At 35.7% G+C, this 22,049-nt stretch overlaps 1 protein-coding gene across 2 annotated transcripts; it reads right to left on the bottom strand.

The window, feature by feature from the left end:
- Nucleotides 1–1,063: 1,063 nt before the first annotated feature.
- On the bottom strand, nucleotides 1,064–22,031 carry PPWD1 (peptidylprolyl isomerase domain and WD repeat containing 1). Of its 2 annotated transcripts, XM_002919304.4 has the most exons (11): nucleotides 21,806–22,031; nucleotides 18,152–18,254; nucleotides 17,079–17,179; nucleotides 16,801–16,921; nucleotides 14,065–14,512; nucleotides 9,510–9,700; nucleotides 8,477–8,666; nucleotides 5,346–5,527; nucleotides 3,946–4,027; nucleotides 2,407–2,589; nucleotides 1,064–1,367 (listed from the first exon to the last, which is right to left on the bottom strand). In XM_002919304.4, the coding sequence occupies exons 1-11, from the start codon at nucleotides 21,999–22,001 to the stop codon at nucleotides 1,224–1,226; spliced, it is 1,941 nt and encodes a 646-aa protein (XP_002919350.1). In that variant the 5' UTR covers nucleotides 22,002–22,031; the 3' UTR covers nucleotides 1,064–1,223. The 2 variants fall into 2 exon arrangements, with proteins under 2 accessions (XP_002919350.1, XP_011223373.1); XM_011225071.2 differs by lacking the exon at nucleotides 21,806–22,031 and having other exon boundaries at nucleotides 16,801–16,823; nucleotides 17,154–17,179; nucleotides 18,152–18,203.
- Nucleotides 22,032–22,049: the final 18 nt, after the last annotated feature.

Raw genomic sequence — 22,049 nt, 5'->3', positions numbered from 1 at the left:
TCCTCCTTTAACTTCTTGTTCTCCTTTAACTTCAAGAATGTCTAGGAACTAGAAGCAGTGGTTCTTAATAGTTATGAAGTCAAGAGGGAAAGTGAAGAAGAAATGAAGTCAGTAAAAGACTGTGAACTCATACTGTTTTTACTGCTCAAATTGCTCCAGTAATAGCTCCTAAAAGTTTTACTTAATATATACTTTCTCGATGGTATATTTAGTAAGGTAAGAAAAGATACTATAACTTGAGGACAGAAAATTTGAATTTACCTACATGAGGAAAATGATGTGAAAATAGTAAATGAACCCGTATATAAAACTAAGGACTGAAGTATTAATTTATTCTCATTCTTATATTTAAACACTGGGTGTAATACTCATTTAAATGTGACTGACCTGCAACTCAGCATAAGTTATTTCTAAATCTTTAATAAACTACAACTTCCTATTTATTTCCTGAAATTTTACTTACCACTACTTACTATTTTTAACAATAATTAAAAGGCAAAACTATTTGGCATGAAACACAAACCTAAGAAAAGAAAGGAAGTGGTATATTACTTTCAGATCCCGGTACCCTTTCTTAGTGGATCTAAAGAAACATGTGGGCAGATTATGTGGCATGTTTTTATTTTATTTTATTTTATTTTATTTTATTTTATTTTAATTAATTTATTTTTTAAAAAGATTTATTTATTTATTTGACAGAGATAGAGACAGCCAGCGAGAGAGAGAGAGAGAGAGAGAGAGAGAGAGAGAGAGAACACAGGCAGGGGGAGTGGGAGAGGAAGAAGCAGGCTCATAGCGGAGGAGCCTGATGTGGGGCTCGATCCCATAACGCCGGGATCACGCCCTGAGCCGACGGCAGACGCTTAACCACTGTGCCACCCAGGTGCCCCTATGTGGCATGTTTTTAAAAAGCTAAGGAACCTATGCATACAATTCTCATTATTTAATCTGGTTTTGAGTCTCATGACAAATTACATATAAGAGGCTGTTTGCCCAAATTTAGTCCATTTCAGTTTATCACTTCCTAGGATGAGAAATGCTGCAAGAAAAATCAAAGGCAGAGTTTTAAAAAAGGACCTTTAATGAAAAATATAAAAACATAATATTGCATCCTTGAAACATGATTTGTATGTTCAGCAACTCCTATGAACTTCCAAATGTAAAATAACCCTGTTTGATATATGTGTATTTTTATTTACACATACAATGAAACAAACCTTATTTTACTTGACAGTAATATTTATGATGCTGACATCCTCATAGGGCTTATCTGTTTTGGGATTGACTTTGACATTGGAGATCCTTTGTACAACTTCCATTCCTTTAGTCACTCGTCCAAACACTGTGTGCTTATTATCAAGCCAAGGCTGCGTTGGAGGAGAAATGGAAAATCTCGGTAAACCCAGATTTCTTAAATCACACCCTCTGGGTGAACAAATTAAAGAGAATTTAAATTTATCCTTCATTTTTAAAATTTAATTAAAAGGATGTACAGTTAATTTCATTTAGCAGCTTTTAAGAGTGATTTCCATAATTATATGAAAAAATATAAAAACATGGTGTAATGTTTAAGTATCTATATCTTTAGACCAAAGGGAGCTGGAAGATGTTTGCTAAAGGTAAGTTTCTTTGCGTGGCTTAATGAATTATGGCTAAGGCTTTAAAAGTTCTCTGCAGGAATCCTACCTGCGTTAAGTCAGAGGCAGTCTGGAACTGTTTAAGCAGCACATGCTTTCATATTAGAGAGATGGGAGCTCAAATGCTGGCTCTGTTGTTTATTTGACCTCTGACAAGTTAATCATGTCTCACTGTTCATCTCCTCATCTATTTTTTAAAACTGGTTATAGTGATACTAGAAGTATTATGAATATTACATGAGACTTTGTGCCTGACAGTAATTATAAATATTGTTCCTTTATTGCGTGGTGCTTAATTCCAAAAAATTGTAATAATTTGTATAATTTTGTGTAACTGCAAAGCAAGAGAGCTCAGTATTTTTATGCTGTATTTTATCAAATCTACGGTGCCATTGATTATGGGCTGCATTCTGATTTCAGAGATATAAAAAAATACAGAATAAAGCTCTTAAAATTGAGAATTCATATACTCTAATTCCCTCCATTCTAAAGATAAGGAAATAGCCCCAGAAGTGAAATAATTTGTTTTCTGTTATACAACTAGTTTTGGCAAAGTTGACTTAAAGTGTCCTGAGTTACAGAAGTATCGTTTTACAAAATAAAATCCAGTTTGTTAGGTAATTTTACACTTCTCATTTAAATTGTTTTCATTTTTATATCCTGGCAGACATAAATAATGGTAGAGAATACTGCAGCTCTCTTCCACTGAATTCATTCTTAGATCATAATCTATGAATCTGTGGCTTATGGACAATGCTGTTCTACTTACCGTTGGTACTACTGTTATGAAAAACTGGGATCCATTAGTATTTGATCCAGCGTTGGCCATGCTGAGTGTATATGGTCTGTCATGTCGTAATGTTGAATGAAATTCATCTTCAAATTCTCCTCCCCATATGCTTTCTCCTCCCATACCAGTTCCTGTTGGATCTCCTGTCTGAATCATGAAGCCCTTAACAGGAAGTACACAAAAAACATATTACACTTGTCCTTTTCTATATGCATGCTTTGGAATCTTATGTTTGAGTGTTTTGTATTCAGTAAAATCTTAACTTTTCTTAACTGTCACTCTATAAACTGATTTTATTAAAACCTCAGTAAGTTATACTTTAGAAGATGTATTTCCATTGCTTAAACACAACCTTATTTCACTGACTGAAACAAAACTGCAAAGATCTCATTTATAGACATGTACTGTCTTTCCCAATAATCTAATAATTAAAACCAATTAATAATGTAAGGAAGTTTTAGATCTGTATAGTGTGCTAGGTTTTATAGAATTGCCACACTTTTCTCTCTTCCCTTTCTGTAAATGCTCTGGATTGCCTGGTGAGTCATTTCACTAATGCTTTCAGAACCCCCAAAATCTGATTATCCCTCCTGTCATTTCTGACCTGCCAGTTACCAAGAACTGTATTACTGCCCCATCTATCTTACGGAACACACTCAACAAAATTCTGGGCCAAATTCTTTCTGTTCTTCAGGTTTTAATGGTGGTTCTCAAAGATGAAGTGGAGTCATGTCTCTTCTATTATTTAAAAGCTTATCTTCTAGATTATCTAGTTACCAGGTATAAGTAACCTTAGCTTTTGGTTTTATCTAAGCATGACCTTTTACTCAGTATCTGACCCTTGGCTTCAGCTGTGGACAAAATACTGATGCAGTGTTTCTAAAAAGGTACCAAGTTGCTATTCCTGTGCTTGATTCTAGATCTGATATTCATGACCATCCTTTTTTTTTTTTGGCTTCTACAGTCCATTTTTCCTATTCTTTTTTTTTTTTTTAAGGATTTTATTTATTTATTTGACAAAGAGAAAGACAGAGCGCGCACAAGCAGGGGGAGTGGCAGGCAGAGGGAGAGGGAGAAGCAGATTCCCTAAGGAGCAGGGAGCCTGATGCAGGGCTCGATCACAGGACCCTGGGATCATGATCTGAGCCAAGGGCAGATGCTTAAACGACTAAGCCACCCTGGCCCCCTTTCCTGTTCCCTTCTAATAAACTGATAATTGTGAGACAGGAAGATTCCTTAGGTTTAAACCTGTGGTTATACAAAAACACACTATTTCTGAAATCATTTAAATTTTGTATCAACTTGGGGCGCCTGGGTGGCTCAGTCAGTTAAGCATCTGACTCCTGGTTTCAGCTAAGGTCATTATCTCAGGCTTGCGGGATCAAGCCCTGAGTCAGGCTCTGCACTCAGTGGGGAGTCTACTTGAAGATTCTCTCCTTCTGCCCCTGACCCCTGCTCATGCTCTCTCTCTCTCTCTCAAATAAATAAATCTTTAAAAAATGTTTTTGTATAACTTACCTTAATTATACGGTGAAATGTATGTCCATTATAATAACCATTTCTGCTATGAACACAGAAGTTTTCCACAGTCTTAGGGCACCTAGTAAGACACATGTTAAAAATATGAAATCTATTCAGGGCATCGTAAGACAGTTTTCTTTGCAGTTGTGCTTAATGGTGTTATCAGTATCTTCTGACAATATCAGGATAGTTTTTTTCATAACCTCTTCTAATCTCAGAATAAGCAAGAGTTGAAAGAGCATATAAGCCATAATTCATATTGTTTAGTACATTATCTTTAGCTCATGACTACATATATTTGAGTTTGACAGTATTTAAATTTCAAAGTCATTTAGCAGATTAAAAAATACAACTACAGTACCTTAAGATCCATATGTTCACTGAACTCGTGTAGTGGGTTCAGTTCCTGGGAAAGGTAATTTTCTTATAAAAACTATGTTACGGTACACTGACACAATTTAAACAAGGACTTACTCTCTGAAATGCTATCTCCCAAATCTAATCAACTTTAAATGACAATCACACAAAGTATGAGGCTTTCAAAATAATGTTAACTAATATCATGTGGTGATTTAATAAGGTACATTATCATGTAATAGCTCTTAGAGCTGGGAATAGAAGGAAGATACAAGAGAATACTGCACGAAGTACATCAGGGGACAGGCTTAATAGTTGCATGGGTTCTGAGCACCTAAAATGAGATGGTCCAGGTGTCTAGAGCTGCCTAGGTCTTTGTTCATTACCAAGTACATATAAAACATTCATATCCAAAATAAGTAAGTACTCTTAAGTAAAGGTGTTGTAAAATGTGTCACATTTAGGATCAAGAATAGGCAGATATTCTATTGTATTTGGCATTACATGTTCATCTTGCAAACTTTTAAACTGTCCAGAATACATTTCTGCTTTTTTTCAATTAAATGGCCTTATTTATTTATTTATTTATTTATTTATTTATTTATTTATTTTGGAACTTTTAAAACATACAGATAGCACTGGTACTAAAATAAGAGGTAGTGGATGTCTAGCAAATGTCAGGAGGAAAAAATTATCCTCTCCTTAAGGATCTGCTTTGAGAATAATGCCAGTTCTAACAACTGAGTCACAAAATCTAGTTGGGATGTATAGTTAATAGTAATATATTTGTATATCACTTATAGTTTACATTCAGCACTTTTGTAGCTGTATGTTTCATATTCATAATAATAAACCTGTGAAGTATGTGTATAAAATTTTCCCATTTTCTAGAGGAACAGTTACCAGAAAGCTAAAGGTAGGTGCTCTATCAAACACTTCAATTCCTTAAAATTTCGCCAGTTGAAATAATTTTAAGTTGCACAGTTTCTTCAAATAAACACATTTACATTGGTGTTTAAGACAACAGAAATAGTACATACTCAACAGGAAAAAGTTTGATGTGAATGTCTCCCATACTTGTGTGGATAATGGCACTATCTGAAACTCGTTTAGGTCCTTCAGCTTGAGTGGCTGCCATGACTTCTTCTTTAGAAGGTTTCTCATTAAAAACATCTCTGTCAGAATCTGCACTTTTTGTATCTTCTGGCTCTCGTTTGGTAAACTCACAAGAAAATTAAGAGAGTGAATGAATTAAATTTTCATCTGGTTAAAATTTATCAACAAGAAAATTTCATTTCTATTTATGGTATTTGAGAAAAAAAAGAATTCACATCAGAATAAATCCTTATTTCAGGAATCACCTCTTATCACAGGATGTGTAATGCAGTTAAATTATTTTTACACTTGTCTAATATGAAAATCCATTTAATGAAGATGTATGATTTCAAATGGGATTTAATTTCTTTTTGGGTACACATTTAACAAGATGCAGTTTTATTTGAGGTAGCACTCTGCTTCTGCCAGATAGTATGTCAAAACCTGTCACTTGTTGCTTACTTTTCACTATTTAGATTTTCTGGGTTTGAATTCCAGCTCTGCTACTTACTAGTTACATGATTTTGGGGAAGTAAATTCATTTCTTCCATTCATTCATAAATGGGGGTAATAATAGCTACCTCAAAGTGGTGCCTTCTGTGAAGATTAAATGAAGGGATATAAAATGCTTAGAGAACAGTGCCTAACATGTAGAAGGTACTATATACTATAATAATTGTTATTACAAAAGCAGAACCTGGTGCTAGGTAGGCTGAGGATTCCAAGATGAATCAGTAATGCATCTTGACTTTCTTTTTTTATTGCCTGCAAAGCCCCATCCGTTCTATCTAAACCCTGAAGCTTGGGAGAAAGAATGCAAATTTTAAATGAAGTTGTAGAAATTTCAGGATACCTCAGAGTACTGGGAAAACTGAAAGAAACCTTTCAGTTGTTAAAACTTTGGACTTCTCGGGGCGCCTGGGTGGCACAGCGGTTAAGTGTCTGCCTTCGGCTCAGGGCGTGATCCCGGCGTTATGGGATCGAGCCCCACATCAGGCTCTTCTGCTATGAGCCTGCTTCTTCCTCTCCCACTCCCCCTGCTTGTGTTCCCTCTCTCGCTGGCTGTCTCTATCTCTGTCGAATAAATAAATAAAATCTTTAAAAAAAAAAAAATTTTGGACATCTCTAAGCCTTTTTTTTTTTTTTTTAAATTTGACTTTCAGTAAGTAGAAAATTTTTCTCCCAAGAAAGCCCTACCTAATAATCAACTGAGTTCCAGGAAGTAAAGCCAGTGCCCCAGGCCCTGTCTTGCCTAATGTCATTCCTGATCTACTTGTATAAATTCCAAATAAACAACCAAGGTAGGATGTTGTTGCTTTATCATCTTACTCTCCAGTTTTCAAAGGAATGGCATGTCTGTTGTATAATTTATTTATATGAATTTTTAAATAGTTGTCTTGATTTAGCTCATGTATTAAACTACTAAGGTTAAAATTTTGTAAAGTTTTACTTTCATGATACAGGATTTGAAAAAAAGGATAAAAAATTTATACATATGTATACCATTTTACTTTTGCTTACGAATACGTATGTCTAATAAAAGATAATTTTATCAACATGTTAGCTGTATAAGATGCACATAGATTGACTTTTTTCTTTTTCTTCAATGATTACAAGGAACATGTATGATTTAATCAACATAAAAGTAAACTCTAGGGGAAGAAAAAGAAAAAGGTGTATTAACTATACATCCCAAAAGTAACTTGTTGAAGTTTTTGATACAATGAATGGAACATTAGTATATGTTTGAGTATATACCAAGAATTCCCTATTACAATTAACTTTTACCTTCAAAAGAGTTAAATTACAGGTAAAAACAAGAAAAATTCTTTTCCTTGAATATATATTAATTTTTTAGCAAAGACATTGACTGTTATAAATAAAATTTCCATCTTAAAAGAATGAACCTATTTTAGGTTAAAAGCTTGGTTGGGATAAGCTGTTATTTCTTACATTTATGAAATGCTGGTAACCTGAATAGCATCACACCTGCTTACAATGTATCAGATGAAAGAATGAGTATACTATAATGATCCAGACACTTTACCAAATCTTGTGAATAGTGAAGAAAACATAATGTCCTGTATTTGAGAATTTTATATTGAGATGACAGGGTCAGAGATTAAAAAAAAAAAAAATTATTCCAAAAACTGTGACACACTGCATAAGCAGGCATACCAAATCAGACTTGACGTCAAGAGAAAGCTTCCAAACTGAGACCTAGTAAAAGTAGGGACTGGGGACAGGTGTGTGACTGGCAGAAGGAATAGCCTGTGCAAACACCCTGAGGTAAACAAGGACACTCAATTATTGCAAATGGGATCAAGTTCAGTACAGTCCATATAGCAAATGAACTAAAAATGAAGAACGATAGGTAGAAGAGCCACCTAATAGTTGAGCCATTAAAAGATTTTTAGGGAGAAAAATAGCCAAATTCGGGACTTAGAAAGTCTCTGAATGCAGTGCGGAGAATAGATGGTAGGGCAGAGGTCTCTATATTTTAGATTTTTTCTGCTTGGCTAACAGGACACTGCTATTCTTAGATAGCTTAGTAGTTTGATTCTGAGCCCAATGTTAGTTAACATGCAAAGTACTTATAGGACTGCAGAAAAAAGTAACTCCTCAGGAATATACATTTTTGAGGTAGCACCATTAAAAGGTAGTTAAAAGGTAATAAAAAGAAATGTGGTTAGAGAAGGAAGTGTGCAAGTTCAGGGGAGATAAATTATGTTTCAGAATAAAAGATGAAAAATAATCTTTTGCAGGAGAATTTCAAAACCCCACAGCAAAGCTATTTTGGATGCAATTATTACCATAACCACGTATTTCCTAATATCTTTGACAACACAAATAGTTGTAGAAGCCAGGCTGAAAAATTTTCAAAACAGGAGGGAAAACAGTACAAAATCAAGTCCTAGTTAAAAATTCTACAATATTAATGTTTTAAGATAGTATTTGGGTTTAGAAAGTCTGCTATTATTGCCAACATTCTCTTCAGTTGAAAGCACAAGCTAAGAAAATAAAACTCCAAACAAATTGGAAGAATTAAGGACTATTTCCTAGTATTTCCGCATACCATATAAAATCTGTTCTTTTTGAAAGATGTACAAACTATTGTTGGGTCAGCTTGAATATTCTGAAGAACAGGGTTTTCAGAAGCTTTCATTTCTATAGTAGTTGCAGCACGATGTTTTTTGGCTATTCCCTGGAACAAAGCCAACTGCATCACTCTAATATTTTCTTGCTTGCCTAAGATGCGCACACACCTAGAAAATACAACGTTTTATACAATAAAATTACCAGAATGAACTCCAATTATAAAAACTTTATAGTTAAAAGGTAGGAATCAACTATCCTTTATCCTTTACCTTTGTATAAAATATCTAGTGAAAGTTTTTTAAAAAGTGTTTCTCTATCCCCTCCCTCAAAAAGAGTGATTTTAAATTGGTAGGTGACTGGAATTTTCAGGTTAAAAAAAAATACAATCAGTCATATAGTTTTAACCTATCCCTATTGCTATCATTTTGTTTTTTAAGCCTTCAAAATTTCTATACTGCCAAGAACTACAATATAAACTTGTTTACATGTGAGAATGTACAGCACTAGATTTTTTTCTCTTTAAAATATACTTTAAGTTCTTTTCATTTACATTCAGTGATCGTATCTGATTGTAGCTATTTTGTACTAAAACCAAATGGACTGTTTGCACAAAAGGCTTATTGTGGTTTCATGCATTTTAACTTCTGATTTTATGTCTAGCAGGATGTAATGCTGAATTCTGTGGTTAAAATATTTGGCAACATTTAACACGAACCAGGCTAATTTAAATCAATAAGCAAAAGAGAGACTGAAACTTGTTAAAAAAAAAAAAACTTGAAACTATGCATATCTTTTTTCCATTTCTTTTACAAACATGAGTGGAAACTTTTTACATAAGATTATAAACAACCAAAAGACCACAGCAAAATCCAGTCAAAACATTTGGTTAAGTTTAGACATTTGGGACCATTCCACTTGTCCTGGAACAAACAAAACTCCCATTGTTTCCCTGAAGGAGGAAATGGTCCCCCATCAATGAATGCACTTTTAAAAAACATGTTAAAGCTTACCGGTTTGTTTCTACATTTATAACTTTAATGCCTAGCATTGTTCCATACAGCACGAAGTGTCCAGTTTCATCAAAAACTATGTTAATTAATCTTACTGCATCCACCTTCTCCAACTCACGTTCTACAGCCATTCGTCGGCCAAATTCCATGTCGGGTAGCTGTTGCCTCATCTGCTGCAGTTCAGTAAACATCTAAAAAGCAAACCATTTATTAACAAAAAAGCTACATGATAAAGGGACTGAGAATTTAAATAGAAGCACAGAACACATTAAGAACCACTGAAAGTTTGTGTACTTATGTTATCTTAAGGAGGATTCTAAATACTATAAGCAGGAAATAAAGACATTAGTAAGTTCAATCATAAAAAATAGTATTTATGTGAACTGGTTCTTCTAATAAAAAAAAGTTAATATAACTACTGTTTTCTCTATTGAAACTCTATCTGCTGCCTTTTATAAGCCACAGACTAGTACCTTCCAATAGAAATATAATGGAAACCACATATATAATTTTAAATTTTCTAGTAGCTACTTAAAGTAAAAAGACACAGGTAAAATTAGTCTTAATAATGTTTTATTCAACCCAATAGTAAAAAATTGAGATGGGGCACCTGGCTGGCTCAGGTGGTAGAGGATGTGACTCTTGATCTCAGGGTTGTAAGTTCGAGCCCAATGATGGGTATGGAAATTACTTAAAGTGTTAAAAAAAGATTGAGATCTATTACGTTCTATATTTCTTATATTAGGTCTTTGAAATCCTGTATGTATTTTATACTTTCAGCCCGTCTCAATTTGAACTAGCTTCATATCAAGTGCTCAACAGCCACATGTGGCTACTGACCACTATAATGGACAATGCAACTAGACTGTAGGGTCCCTGTACAGGGATCATGGGCCTGACATGATATAACAAGCGCTTAATTTTTGTTGAGTGATTGAACTCTGATTATCTCACTAACTTATAACGATTTCATGACATTTTAGAAAATGTTTTAAGTTATTTTTACAGAAAGCATAACACAATTATTAGGTAAACGTGACTTAGTGTAGGTGAATATTTTTATGAGTGCTTTGTAGTTTTGATATTTGGTTTTCTTTTCTTTAGATATTTAAAACAATTTTCAGATAGGGTCACATCACAATTACTCTGTATTATCATACTATGAGCTTCCCCCAAAATATGATCTTTCATTCAGTTTTCCAGATATTTAGGGCATCAAGCAGTAAAATTCAAAAGTAGGTTTCCATTGGAGATGAAAAGAAGCCAGGCTTATGTTCAATCTATTTTTTTTTATGCTTGCATTAGCTGGAAATCCTGTTTTTCTAGATATGGAAAGAACAACAATGTAAACAACTCCAAAAAACAAAAGGAGGTATGAGTATTAGGGAACAACAAGAAGCAAAGGTCTTTTTATCTAAAAGCCTCGTCATTAGGGTTTCTTGTCTCCAGTCTCTGAGACTGATAATTGCTTATTCGTATGCTAGAAATAACCTAGATGCTGGACCACATTTTTGTAGTGAGGGACCCTTAATTATTTTGTTACAGAGAAGATTCATTTTCTTTTTTTTGAAAAGATCTTATTTATTTATTTGAGAGAGAGTGAGAGCAAGAGAGATCACAGAGGGAGAGGAAGAGGGAGAAGCAAACTCGCCGCTGAGCAGGGAGCCTGATGTGGGGCTCGATCCCAGGACCCTGAGATCATGACCTGAGCCGAAGGCGGATGCTTAACTGACTGAGCCCCCAGGTCCCCAAGAAGATTCATTTTCAACACTTAAGATTTGTAGATGGCCCTCTGCTCACGTATAAGTATTATAAATGTTAATCCAACTTGGTAAGTATATTGGTATCTTTTTACGTATTCTAGCCTTAATACCAGGGCCTCTGTGATACAGAACTGTGTAGCCATATGCAATGCATGCATATCTCATTAACTGTGAGATTCCACACGTTTACTACTCACTAGCATTCTAACTAATTTACTTGGCATTTGTTTTTGTTTTGGTAACCTCTCTCATTCTGAATTTCAACTTCTGTCATAAGCTTTACTACTGACTTCCTCTTATCTCAGCCCTTTGACTTCAACAAATGTTGAAGACAATGATGAAGAAATACTGAATAGCTCAGAGTATTCGTGTTAAGAGATTTATATCCAGAGACTGTTTTTAAATGTTTCTTTTCCTAAGAAATTTTCGAGGAGCTGCAAGCTGGTAGAGCCTTTAAGTTATATTTAATATTTAGTTACCATCTACCATTAAAGAAGAAAACATTGCAAAGGAAGTTTCTCCTTTTCTTTCTTTTTTTTTTTTTTTAAAGATTTTATTTATATATTTGACAGAGAGAGAGACAGCCAGCGAGAGAGGGAACACAAGCAGGGGGAGTGGGAGAGGAAGAAGCGGGCTCCCAGCGGAGCATGGAGCCCGATGTGGGGCTCGATCCCAGCATCCTGGGATCACGCCCTGAGCCGAAGGCAGACGCTTAATGACTGAGCCACCCAGGCGCCCCAAGTTTCTCCTTTTCTTAAAAGTATAGTGGAAAGCTATTTTCTTCCACCAAGAAAATGAGTCATGAGGACGATCTGACTAGCAAACAGATCTTCACATTTGTGTGGATTCATACTACTTCAGACAGATAATCCACCCAACTTATTGCTACTTGCCACCAAACGAGAGCATCACTAATAATAGAATTTGAGACCTTAATGCAAGGAATCTAATATAAATTGGCCACTACCAAGACTGTAGAATTGACATTGTCATACAATAAACATTACTGCTACAAAGGTTCAACCCACAGACTCTTAGAGGATTCAAAACCATTAGCAGTTAGAGAACACTTCAGGGAACAGGTGATGAGACCCAAATTTCCACAAAAAAAAAAAAAGTTTGTATGGATAGAAACTCTTATTCTACAACTACATCCTTTAACAAATTCTTGTTAGCACTTATGTGTCAGGTATTGTACTCAGTGCTGGAGATACAAACATGAACCAAAACAGATAAGGGACCATAGACCACATAGAGTTTAATCTATGAGGGGTTGATATGTATTGATTAAAAATAAGACCATGCCAAATGCTCTAAGAGAAAATAAACAGAGTGATATTAAGTCACATAAAAAAAAAAAAGTTGGGGCGCCTGGGTGGCACAGCGGTTAAGAATCTGCCTTCGGCTCAGGGCGTGATCCTGGCGTTATGGGATCGAGCCCCACATCAGGCTCTTCCGCTATGAGCCTGCTTCTTTCCTCTCCCACTCCCCCTGCTTGTGTTCCCTCTCTCGCTGGCTGTCTCTATCTCTGTCGAATAAATAAATAAAATCTTTAAAAAAAAAAAAAAAGTTGTCCTAGGGGCACGTGGGTGGCTCAGTTGGTTAAGCAACCAACTCTTCATTTTTGCTCAGGTGGTAAACTCATGACTGTTGAGATCAAGCCCCACATCAGGCTCCATGCTGAGCAGGGGCGGAGTCTGCTTGAAGATTCTCTCCCTCTGACCCCCCACTCTGGCTCACAGGTGTGCTTACTCTCGTGCTCTCTCTAAAATAAATAAATATTTTTTTAAAAGTTGTCCTATATTAGATGAACAGTGAATTCCTACAGGAAGTGACCCTTTAAGATTTGAAGGATAAGTTCAACAAGTGATGGAAAGAATGGGGGAGGGATGACTCTAGGCAGCAGGAACAGCACATGCAAAGGCCCTGTGGTGGGAAACATGTACGAAACTGAAAGAAGGCCTAAATGGCAGTAAGAGGCAGGGAGAAAGGTGATTTATAGTAGGGTAGAGGGGTAGGCAAAGGCCACAACAAGGCAGGCCATGAATGTGGTCTTGATCCTAAGAACAGGAAGTCACTAAAAGGTTCAAAGAATGACATGATCATATATGCGGTTTAAAAAAAATTCCTCTGGGTGCAGCATGGGTAACAGATTAGGAGGAAGCCAGGACATAGGCAGTAGGCCATGGGATAGTCTAGGCAAAAGATCATGAACTACGGTACTTACAGCTGTGCTGAAAGGAAATTGATTATTTAAAGCATATTTAGAAAGTAAAATTGACAGGATTCATGATGATTCAGGTTTCTTTGGTTTGTGCAAGCAAATGGATATTGGTGCCATTCATGAAGACAGCAAAACAAAACAAAAAAATCCCCCCAAAACAGAAACAAAACAAAACAAAGGATAGCACCAGCTCTGTTTACAATAGAAAGCTGGAAAAATCAAATTGGGAGTAGTCATATGAATAGGCAGGAGTGAAATGAGTTAAGAAAAGGGTAAGAAAAAAGTCTAGAATGAGTTTTGAGGAGCTTAAGAGGATGAACTTACAAACAAAACTAAACTAAAAACATAGCCACATAAATATAATAACTGGATACCACATCATAAACCTAGGGAAGAGAGTTTTGAAGAACACTGAAAGACAGCAGACAGTTGAATAATATCTTCAATGTCCTACGAGAAAATAACCATCCATGTAAATATCTACATCCAGAAAAAAATATCTTTTAAGAAATAGCACAAAATAGACATTCAGAAAAGGCAATAGTCATTAAATTTATATTGCACTTACACTTAGTGATTCATCAAAGACTCTCATGAGTTTTCCAGTTAAAAATCTGAAAATTCTAACTTTTCTATCAGAACCAATAGTAGCTATTTTCTTCCCATCAGGTGAAAAACATATGCTGGTTGGATAAGCCTTGCATTTGGCAAATTCATATAAATCTGTGTCAGTTTTATATTCCCAGTTCACATTTTTGGGGAACTTATATTCATGAGGAGGCCCAGTCCAGTATTCAATCATTCCAGATTTATCAGAAGACACTACTGCTTTGTAAACTGCATTCAGCCGTATCTGAGTAAGAGGTGACGTATGGAGTTTGTCAAAAATATGAAGTGGCTGGTTATCTCCTCGACCATCATAAATGAAAATTTTTCCTGTGCTCTTCTCAGAAGCAGCAACTGAAGATATGGCATCCCCTGGGCAATAGATCCACTCACACTGTCCAGGAAAATAGCTAAAATATTTAAGAATTGAGGGGGAAAAAAAAAGAGATCAATACAAATAAGCATCCTTATCCACTCTCACCACCAAAAAAATATCCTGGCCAATGATTTAGTTAGTTTTGGATTCCATGCTCAAAGTAGCAGAGAGATAGAAAATGGGAAAGAACAACTAAGAAAAATTACTAATTTTTCTCTTTCTGACCTCACTTATGTAATGTTAATAACTTCTGAGGATTTATCAGACCACAAAGAGAATTGCATATAGCAGATCATTTACTTCTCTTGGGTAGATAAGAAAACCTAATCTGACCCGAACCTTAAAATATACCAAGGCATTGCCTTTTGGATTTCTGTCTATGTCTCATTCTATGTATAACTTACTTTTAAATAGGTTAGCATGTAACAGTGTACTTGATAAATCCATCCTTGAAATATTTAAAATCAAAATATTTTAGTTATGACTGTGATCAAAAGAAAAACATTTTGATATCACATTCTCATTATGAGTAACTTGATCTTAAAACTATAAAGTTTGAACATGCTACCTGATGAACAAAGTGTAAAAGAACTGGGACAAATTTAATTAATACACCAAACTTACACACTCAAATGAGTGTTGTCTCCTTCTATGCAGTCAGTTTGAGAAGTTACACAGTTATTCCAGTGTTTTTGCTGATGCTCAAAACTTTTTTGGAACTTCTCAAAAACTTTAGAACTTCTACCAAAACTTAAAAAAAATACTCTTTCAATATCCTCAAAGGTGGCAAAGGTTCAAAATTTATCAAAAGATTTAATTTTTAAAAACAGTTAGTGTGGGTAAACAAAGCAGGGGAATAGGACAGATAACCAAAAGATATTTCTATTTCTAGTCAAAAATAAGTTCTGACAGGGGCGCCTGGGTGGCACAGCGGTTAAGCGTCTGCCTTCGGCTCAGGGCGTGATCCCGGCGTTATGGAATCGAGCCCCACATCAGGCTCTTCTGCTATGAGCCTGCTTCTTCCTCTCCCACTCCCCCTGCTTGTGTTCCCTCTCTCGCTGGCTGTCTCTATCTCTGTCGAATAAATAAATAAAATCTTTAAAAAAAAAAAGTTCTGACCATAAGTAATGTGACTGATTTCCTTTAGTGGCTCATAAACTGGTTTTGAAGGAAATTCCAAAAGAAATCCTGTTATGGGGGAGGCTGGGTGGCTCAGTCGGTTAAGCGACTGCCTTAGGCTCAGGTCATGATCCCAGGGTCCTGGGATCGAGCCCCACATCGAGCCCCGCATTGAGCACTCTGCTCAGCGGGAAGCCTGCTTCTTCCTCTCCCACAGCCCCTCCTCCAGCTTGTGCTCAATCTTTCACTCACTCTCTGTCTCTCAAATAAATAAAAAAATGTTAAAAAAAAAAAAACCCTGTTATGTAATGAACTGTTGTTCTCCTCCCCCCCACCATTCATATGTTGCAATTACCCAAGGTGACTATATCTGGAGATAATTAGGAGGTAATTAAGGTTGAATGAGGTCATAAATCTGGGGCTCTAATCCCACAGGCCTGTGGCCTAAGACAGGGAAAGAGCAAGATACCATTCCTCCCTTACATCCTGTCCCCGAAGAGAGTCCTCACCACAAATTAAACCCTGCTGGAACCTTGATCTTGCACTTTCCAGCCTCCAGAACTCGAGAAAATAAAATTCTACTGTTTAAGCCACCTAGCCTATGGTCTTTTGTAATGGCAGTCTGAGCTAAGACAAGTCCCAAAACTTTTTGACAACGCTATGACTTTCAAGCTGACATTCATTTAGGTGTATATAAATTCAGTATGGTATCTGAAGAAAGACATGCTTAAAACAAAGTATTCATCTCATTCCTCTACAGTCTAACCACATAGTTTGGGTATCAATATACTTTGAAGTTTAAAATCACCAACAAATCACCTCAATTCCAAAATGTACATAAGCCTTATAAGACACAATACATATGACTGACATAAACACAGCAAGGAAGTTAATTCTCAACACCAGTGTATTAGACATGATGGATCCTTGTTAATCCATTAAGTAATGTTAAATGGATATAATGAATCCTTGTTATGATGCTGTTTAAAAACTTCTGCTGTGATTAATGACAAAACCACAGCAGAAGCCTCCAAAGAGATCATAACAAGGATTCGTATCTAATTTTCCCAAACAAAATCCAAAGGCACATTTTTTAATGGAATGGCAATATATTCTCTTTAGAAATATCTACAAAATGGCGAAGTTTAGTTTAAAAATTATTTCACTAAATTGAAAAAAACATATACTTTAAAAAAGACTCACCCAAGCTTCAGCATATTGATCATGTCAAAGTTCACTACATCAAACACCTTCATTGCTTTATCATCACCCACAGAACAGAACAATGCTCCCTCGGAGCTAACTGCAATACTCTCAATAACTCCTATTTAAATAAATCAAATTAAAACACTCTAGTAAATACCAATGAAACAAATACACATAAGTCAAAGAAAAAAAAACATTTTAAAAGAAACTTCAACCAATACAATTTAAGAGAGCTATACAAACACGTAAAAACACACACAAAGTGAAATTCTTACCCAGATGACTACGAAAATGTTTAACAAATTCAATTCCCTCTTCTATTTTTTTCCAGAATTTAACATGTCCATCATGACTGGCAGTAATAATAAAGTCTGTCCTGCATATATAAAATTGTAAAAGTTAATTTGTAAAACAGATCTATGAATTACTTAGTACCCCTAAAGCAATCATTCATGAGACTTTCTGACTTTTAAAGTAGGTTTTTAAAAAAATATCTTCCTTTATGAAGACTACTATATGACATATAAAAAAATATTTTCCTTTATGAAGACCAGTATTGCAAATTTTGTAGTTCTTTTCTGGATATCATAATAGTTGCTGTGATACTAATTTTAATCCGAAGGACTAGGATCAGAATTGAACTAGCACTTGACATTATAAAAAAGAAAAGAAATTTCACCAGGAATCACTAGACCTTAAGGCCCATTAATGCTAAGATCACCCTATAGGCAGTGTTTTCACACGGAAAATTATACTAGTTTTCAGAAGGTGATAAATCATTAAATCTCAATATATCCCTTCTCTGTACAGCAAAGTTTTGTATCCTATCCAAGGTGTTTAAGTATCAAAAAGATTTTATACAGATAGTCTCCCTTGTAAGGTAATACAAAAATAGAAACCATTTATTGAAACCTAGAATACACCAGGTAGTTTACACATCTTACCTTGAATGCATTTTTTAAAATATTTTTTATTATATTATGTTAGTCACCATACAGTACATCCCTGGTTTCTGATGTAAAGTTCGATGATTCATTAGTTGCATATAACACCCAGTGCACCATGCAATACATGCCCTCCTTACTACCCATCACCAGTCTATCCCATTCCCCCACCCCCCTCCCCTCTGAAGCTCTCAGTTTGTTTCTCAGAGTCCATAGTCTCTCATGAATGCATTTCTTATATGATATAGGAAAGAGTATGTAGGCCTTTATTTAATTCAAACTATTACAGAAACTGTGACATTACACAGTATCCTAAAGTTACATCTACAAATACTCCTCAAAACTGAAGCATTTTTGTAAAACACATTTTTCAGAAAGAAATTAAAAAGATGTGATAGACTTACTTGGTGCATACCACATGGGTGATAACATCTCTATGCATGTAACTGCGTTCATACATAGAAGCACTGGGGAGATTTTCAAGATAGACTCTTTCAAACTCTAGAACTGGGGGGAAAAATAAAGAAAACTCTTTCAAACTCTAGAACTGGGGGGAAAAATAAAGAAAAAAATATTTTTAACTGGAACTATATACTATTTTGTATTTTCTTTAAGATTTTCTAAATTCCATTTCGCATTTTCTTCTAGATTTTCTTAAATTTCAATTTACATGTAATGAAAAAAAATCAGTGACTGTTACATCACTTGTAACTTCTATTATTTCATAGTAGTGAATGGCACCATTATTTAGTTAGTCATGACAGGTTCTCAGGTATTATACAGAGGCTTAACTGTCCCCAGAACTTAAGAACTAAGTGATTCTGGCTTAATATGAAGGTTCCATTAAGAAACAAAAACTTAAAAAGTTTCATGAAATTATCACTACCATCTTTCTAACCATATAGAGTAAATTATTAGTTCTAATTTAAATAAGTAACAAGAGGACTTATCTTTAAGGCACTAATCCTCTTTGAAGTCACTGATAACTGGGATTAGAGCAGGTAAAAATGATAAAATACTAAATAGATTTTTAGGGCTGAGAAAATCCTGGAGTTCTCAACTTTTTCCAGGGACAAAATATTTGTAAGAGTGTTAATCTGAGGAAATACTGATTTCATTATAAGAGCCATGAACAATTTTACTAGCAAAAGTTGACATACACATATCTAGTAAAATAATCCAATGACAGCCAAACAGGACTATAAAAAGTTGCTACATTAAATATGAGATATTTTGTAGTTTTTCACAACTAATGTATAGCAGACTCAAACTTGCGCCCAATGAACTCCTTTTTCCTTCATTTTTAGTAACAGAACCCCATTTTTATATGGGCATATTGACACCCAGCTGTCATTAAGAGGACCTTTCTCACCTTCTTCAGAGTTAGGTGTGACCATGTGTCAATGAGAAGTGTTGTGTGACAGTGAAGAAGTCCCCTTCCAAAAGTGTTCCCTTCTTCCCTTCCTCAGTCCTACAACTTGGAACTAGGATAACAGCACTGTTATTCTAATAACCATTCAGGACAAAGATGAGGGCCATATGCTAGTGATGTTAGGGCAGAAAGCTGGAAAAGAGCGTAGGTCCCTTTGGAGCCTCTATACCAATCCTAGACTGTTTACTTTGGGACTCCTTTTACGCATGAAAGAAGCATACTTCTGTCTTTTTTAATGTTATTGACTTTTTGGGTCTTTACGTAATAGGCAGCTAATATAATCCTATCTGATACAAATTCTTTTTGCTGTTAGTTTACTTGTTGAGCAGATACTTACTGAAAACAATAGGTTACAAGGCTCATAGACATGAAGAACACCTAACTCCTGTCTTTGAGAAACCATCAATTTAATTAAATGTAGTATCATATAATAATTTATAATGTCTTTCTGAAAATGAATACAAAATCCAGTGTCCAAAGAGCATGTTCTATTTCTGGAAATATATTATTGAACTCCTGTCTTTTTATTTTTTTTAAAGTTTTTATGTTTAAGAAATCTCTACACCCAATGTGGGGCTTGAATTTATAATCCTGAGATCAAGAGTTGCATGTTCTACCAATTGAGCCAGCCAGGTGCCCCAAACTCCCCTCTTTTTAGATACAATCTTCAATGATATTTTTCTAATATTTCATACATGTTTTTAAATTACAATTTTTTCTTCAAACTGAATACTACTGATTGGCTTAAATACAATGAGCATGTACTTAAGGGCAAACATTTTTTTTTTTTAGGTTTTTTAAAAGATTTTATTTATTTATTTGACAGAGAGAGAGTACAAGCAGGGAGGGGCAGCAGCAGGGAAAGGGAGAAGCAGGCTCCCACTGAGCAGAGAGCCCGATGTGGGGCTCCATCCCAGGACCCTGGGGATCATGACCTGAGCCGAAGGCAGACACTTAACTGACTGAGCCACCCAGGGGCCCGTAGGGCATTTTCACATCTAATTATTTCTGTCTCTGTCTCAAATGAATTAAGTTTTATAAGATCTTTCTCTTAACATCAATATCAGCACTTTGATATTTTTTTATTTTTCCATTAGAAAAGACATACAAAAATATTCTAATGCAACTATAAGAGCATTAACTTTGACATATTCATTCATTCGATAAATACTAAGCGAACACTTGGCTATGTGCAAAGCACTGTAGCAAGCACTGAAGCAAAGTAGGAATGGACTTTGCTTTTATAAGTTTATGGTCTTCGCAGTGGAAAGGAACATTAATCAATCACATGAATAAATATACAATTGTAAAATGCAGCAAGTGCAATGAGGAACAAATTGCTATGGAAACATTTAACAGAAAGACCAAACAGTCAAATAGATAACGTACTTTAAAGATGTCAATGTACAGTGTTCAAAAAAGTGGCTTCTTCGAATTTGGATACATAAAATTTGAAGGCTACCTGTAAATTCTGCTAAATATTACCTCAGAGTTATGATCAACGTTCTTTAGAAACCCAGCCCAAACTGGAGAAGTCACAGTCTTTACAGAGGTGATGGTTGAAGGTGAATGCTAAAGTTGAGCAAGTTACCCAAATGGAAAAGGGTGAGGGAAATTATTTCAGGTATACACCATAACATCCTGGTAAGCACTCAGACAAACAAACATGGTTTATGCCCCACTCTCAAGTGTCTTAATATGGGGGGAGTACAGAGTAAGGAAGACAAAGTTAGGATAGAGAACCAGTGGGAATGTTTTGGTGAGGCAAGCAGAGATCATGTCATTTAGCGCCCTGTATGCAATTTGGGGAGTTTGGACTTCGTTTAAATAATGAGAAGTCGCTGAAGAATGTGAAGCAGAGAGAAAGTAAGATTTAAACTTTCAGAAAAATCGTATTTTAATGGTCTTACACGTTTAAGAAAGACATTTTATAGAACAACTTTTAAAATAAGAAAACTTAACCTCTTTCCCCACCCTTTTTATTTGATAAAACCTGGTCACTATTCCACAGAAGTAGGGAAATACTTCAGGCCTTGATATCTCCTGTGTGTGGTTTGAAAACCACAGACCGCTGGTTTTAAATGAAAAATTTGTGATGCAGGAAACTCATGTAACTTTCCTAGGTCGAAAAAGTCATTACTGGAAGAGTCAGGATTATAATCATCTATACCCACTCTTAAACGATTCTAAATAGGCACCGCCCGCCCCTCCCCGCGCGCCCCAACAAACAGCATTCCTGAACTGAAAGCCTTCAAGAAAACCGGACTCTGTTTCACATCTGCTAAACGGAGATAGAAATTCCAACCTCATATGCCTGCTGTAGGGATTGAGAGGCGCCTAGCACAAAGCAAGTAGTGGCATAAATTAGCTTTAGCATTTAGAACACATTACTACAACACATCCGTGATTAACATTGTTAGATATTATCAAAAAGACGCTGTACTCAGCCCAAGTCACTATTTCGGAGAGAACGTGCAAGTACAGAATGACCAGCAATCATAAGATCCTCTGTTCTAAGGGCACAAAACCCCGCCATCACACACCATCGGTTTTTGGGGTATGGTTTGAAATCTCCCAGTCGGGGGACGCAGATTTCAACTCGCCCTGTGCCTATCTCTGTAGCTACCTTTCCTCTTCTTGGCCAATGTTGCCTCTACAGGTAAAGGCCCAACCCAGCGTTCTTCATTTTCCTCTTCGTTCTCTTGGGCCACCGCCACTACCACTGTTAGCTCTCTTTCGCTGAGTTCTGTTTTTTCCGGTTCCTCCAGGTCCCGGCGCCTTCTCCTTCTCAGCTGTGAATCGCTACCACCTTCCGACGCCATATTGCCCGAATTGTCACAAAAGGCGCGACACACACAGCTCTGCTGCCA

Source organism: Ailuropoda melanoleuca, chromosome 3, assembly GCF_002007445.2.
Source record: "Ailuropoda melanoleuca isolate Jingjing chromosome 3, ASM200744v2, whole genome shotgun sequence".
Lineage (NCBI taxonomy): Eukaryota > Metazoa > Chordata > Mammalia > Carnivora > Ursidae > Ailuropoda > Ailuropoda melanoleuca.
The sequence above is the reverse complement of the archived record's forward strand: the minus strand, read 5'-3'. Positions and strand labels throughout refer to the sequence as shown.

Excerpts from the sequence above, each read along its gene's own strand:
- PPWD1 (XM_002919304.4), bottom strand. The coding sequence starts at position 22,001 with ATGGCGTCGGAAGGTGGTAGCGATTCACAGCTGAGAAGGAGAAGGCGC. Across the intron at positions 2,590-3,945 it reads CATTTCACCGTATAATTAAG|GGCTTCATGATTCAGACAGG; the intron begins GTAAGTTATACA and ends CTTCCTGTTAAG. Across the intron at positions 1,368-2,406 it reads TCATAACAGTAGTACCAACG|CCTTGGCTTGATAATAAGCA; the intron begins GTAAGTAGAACA and ends CCTCCAACGCAG.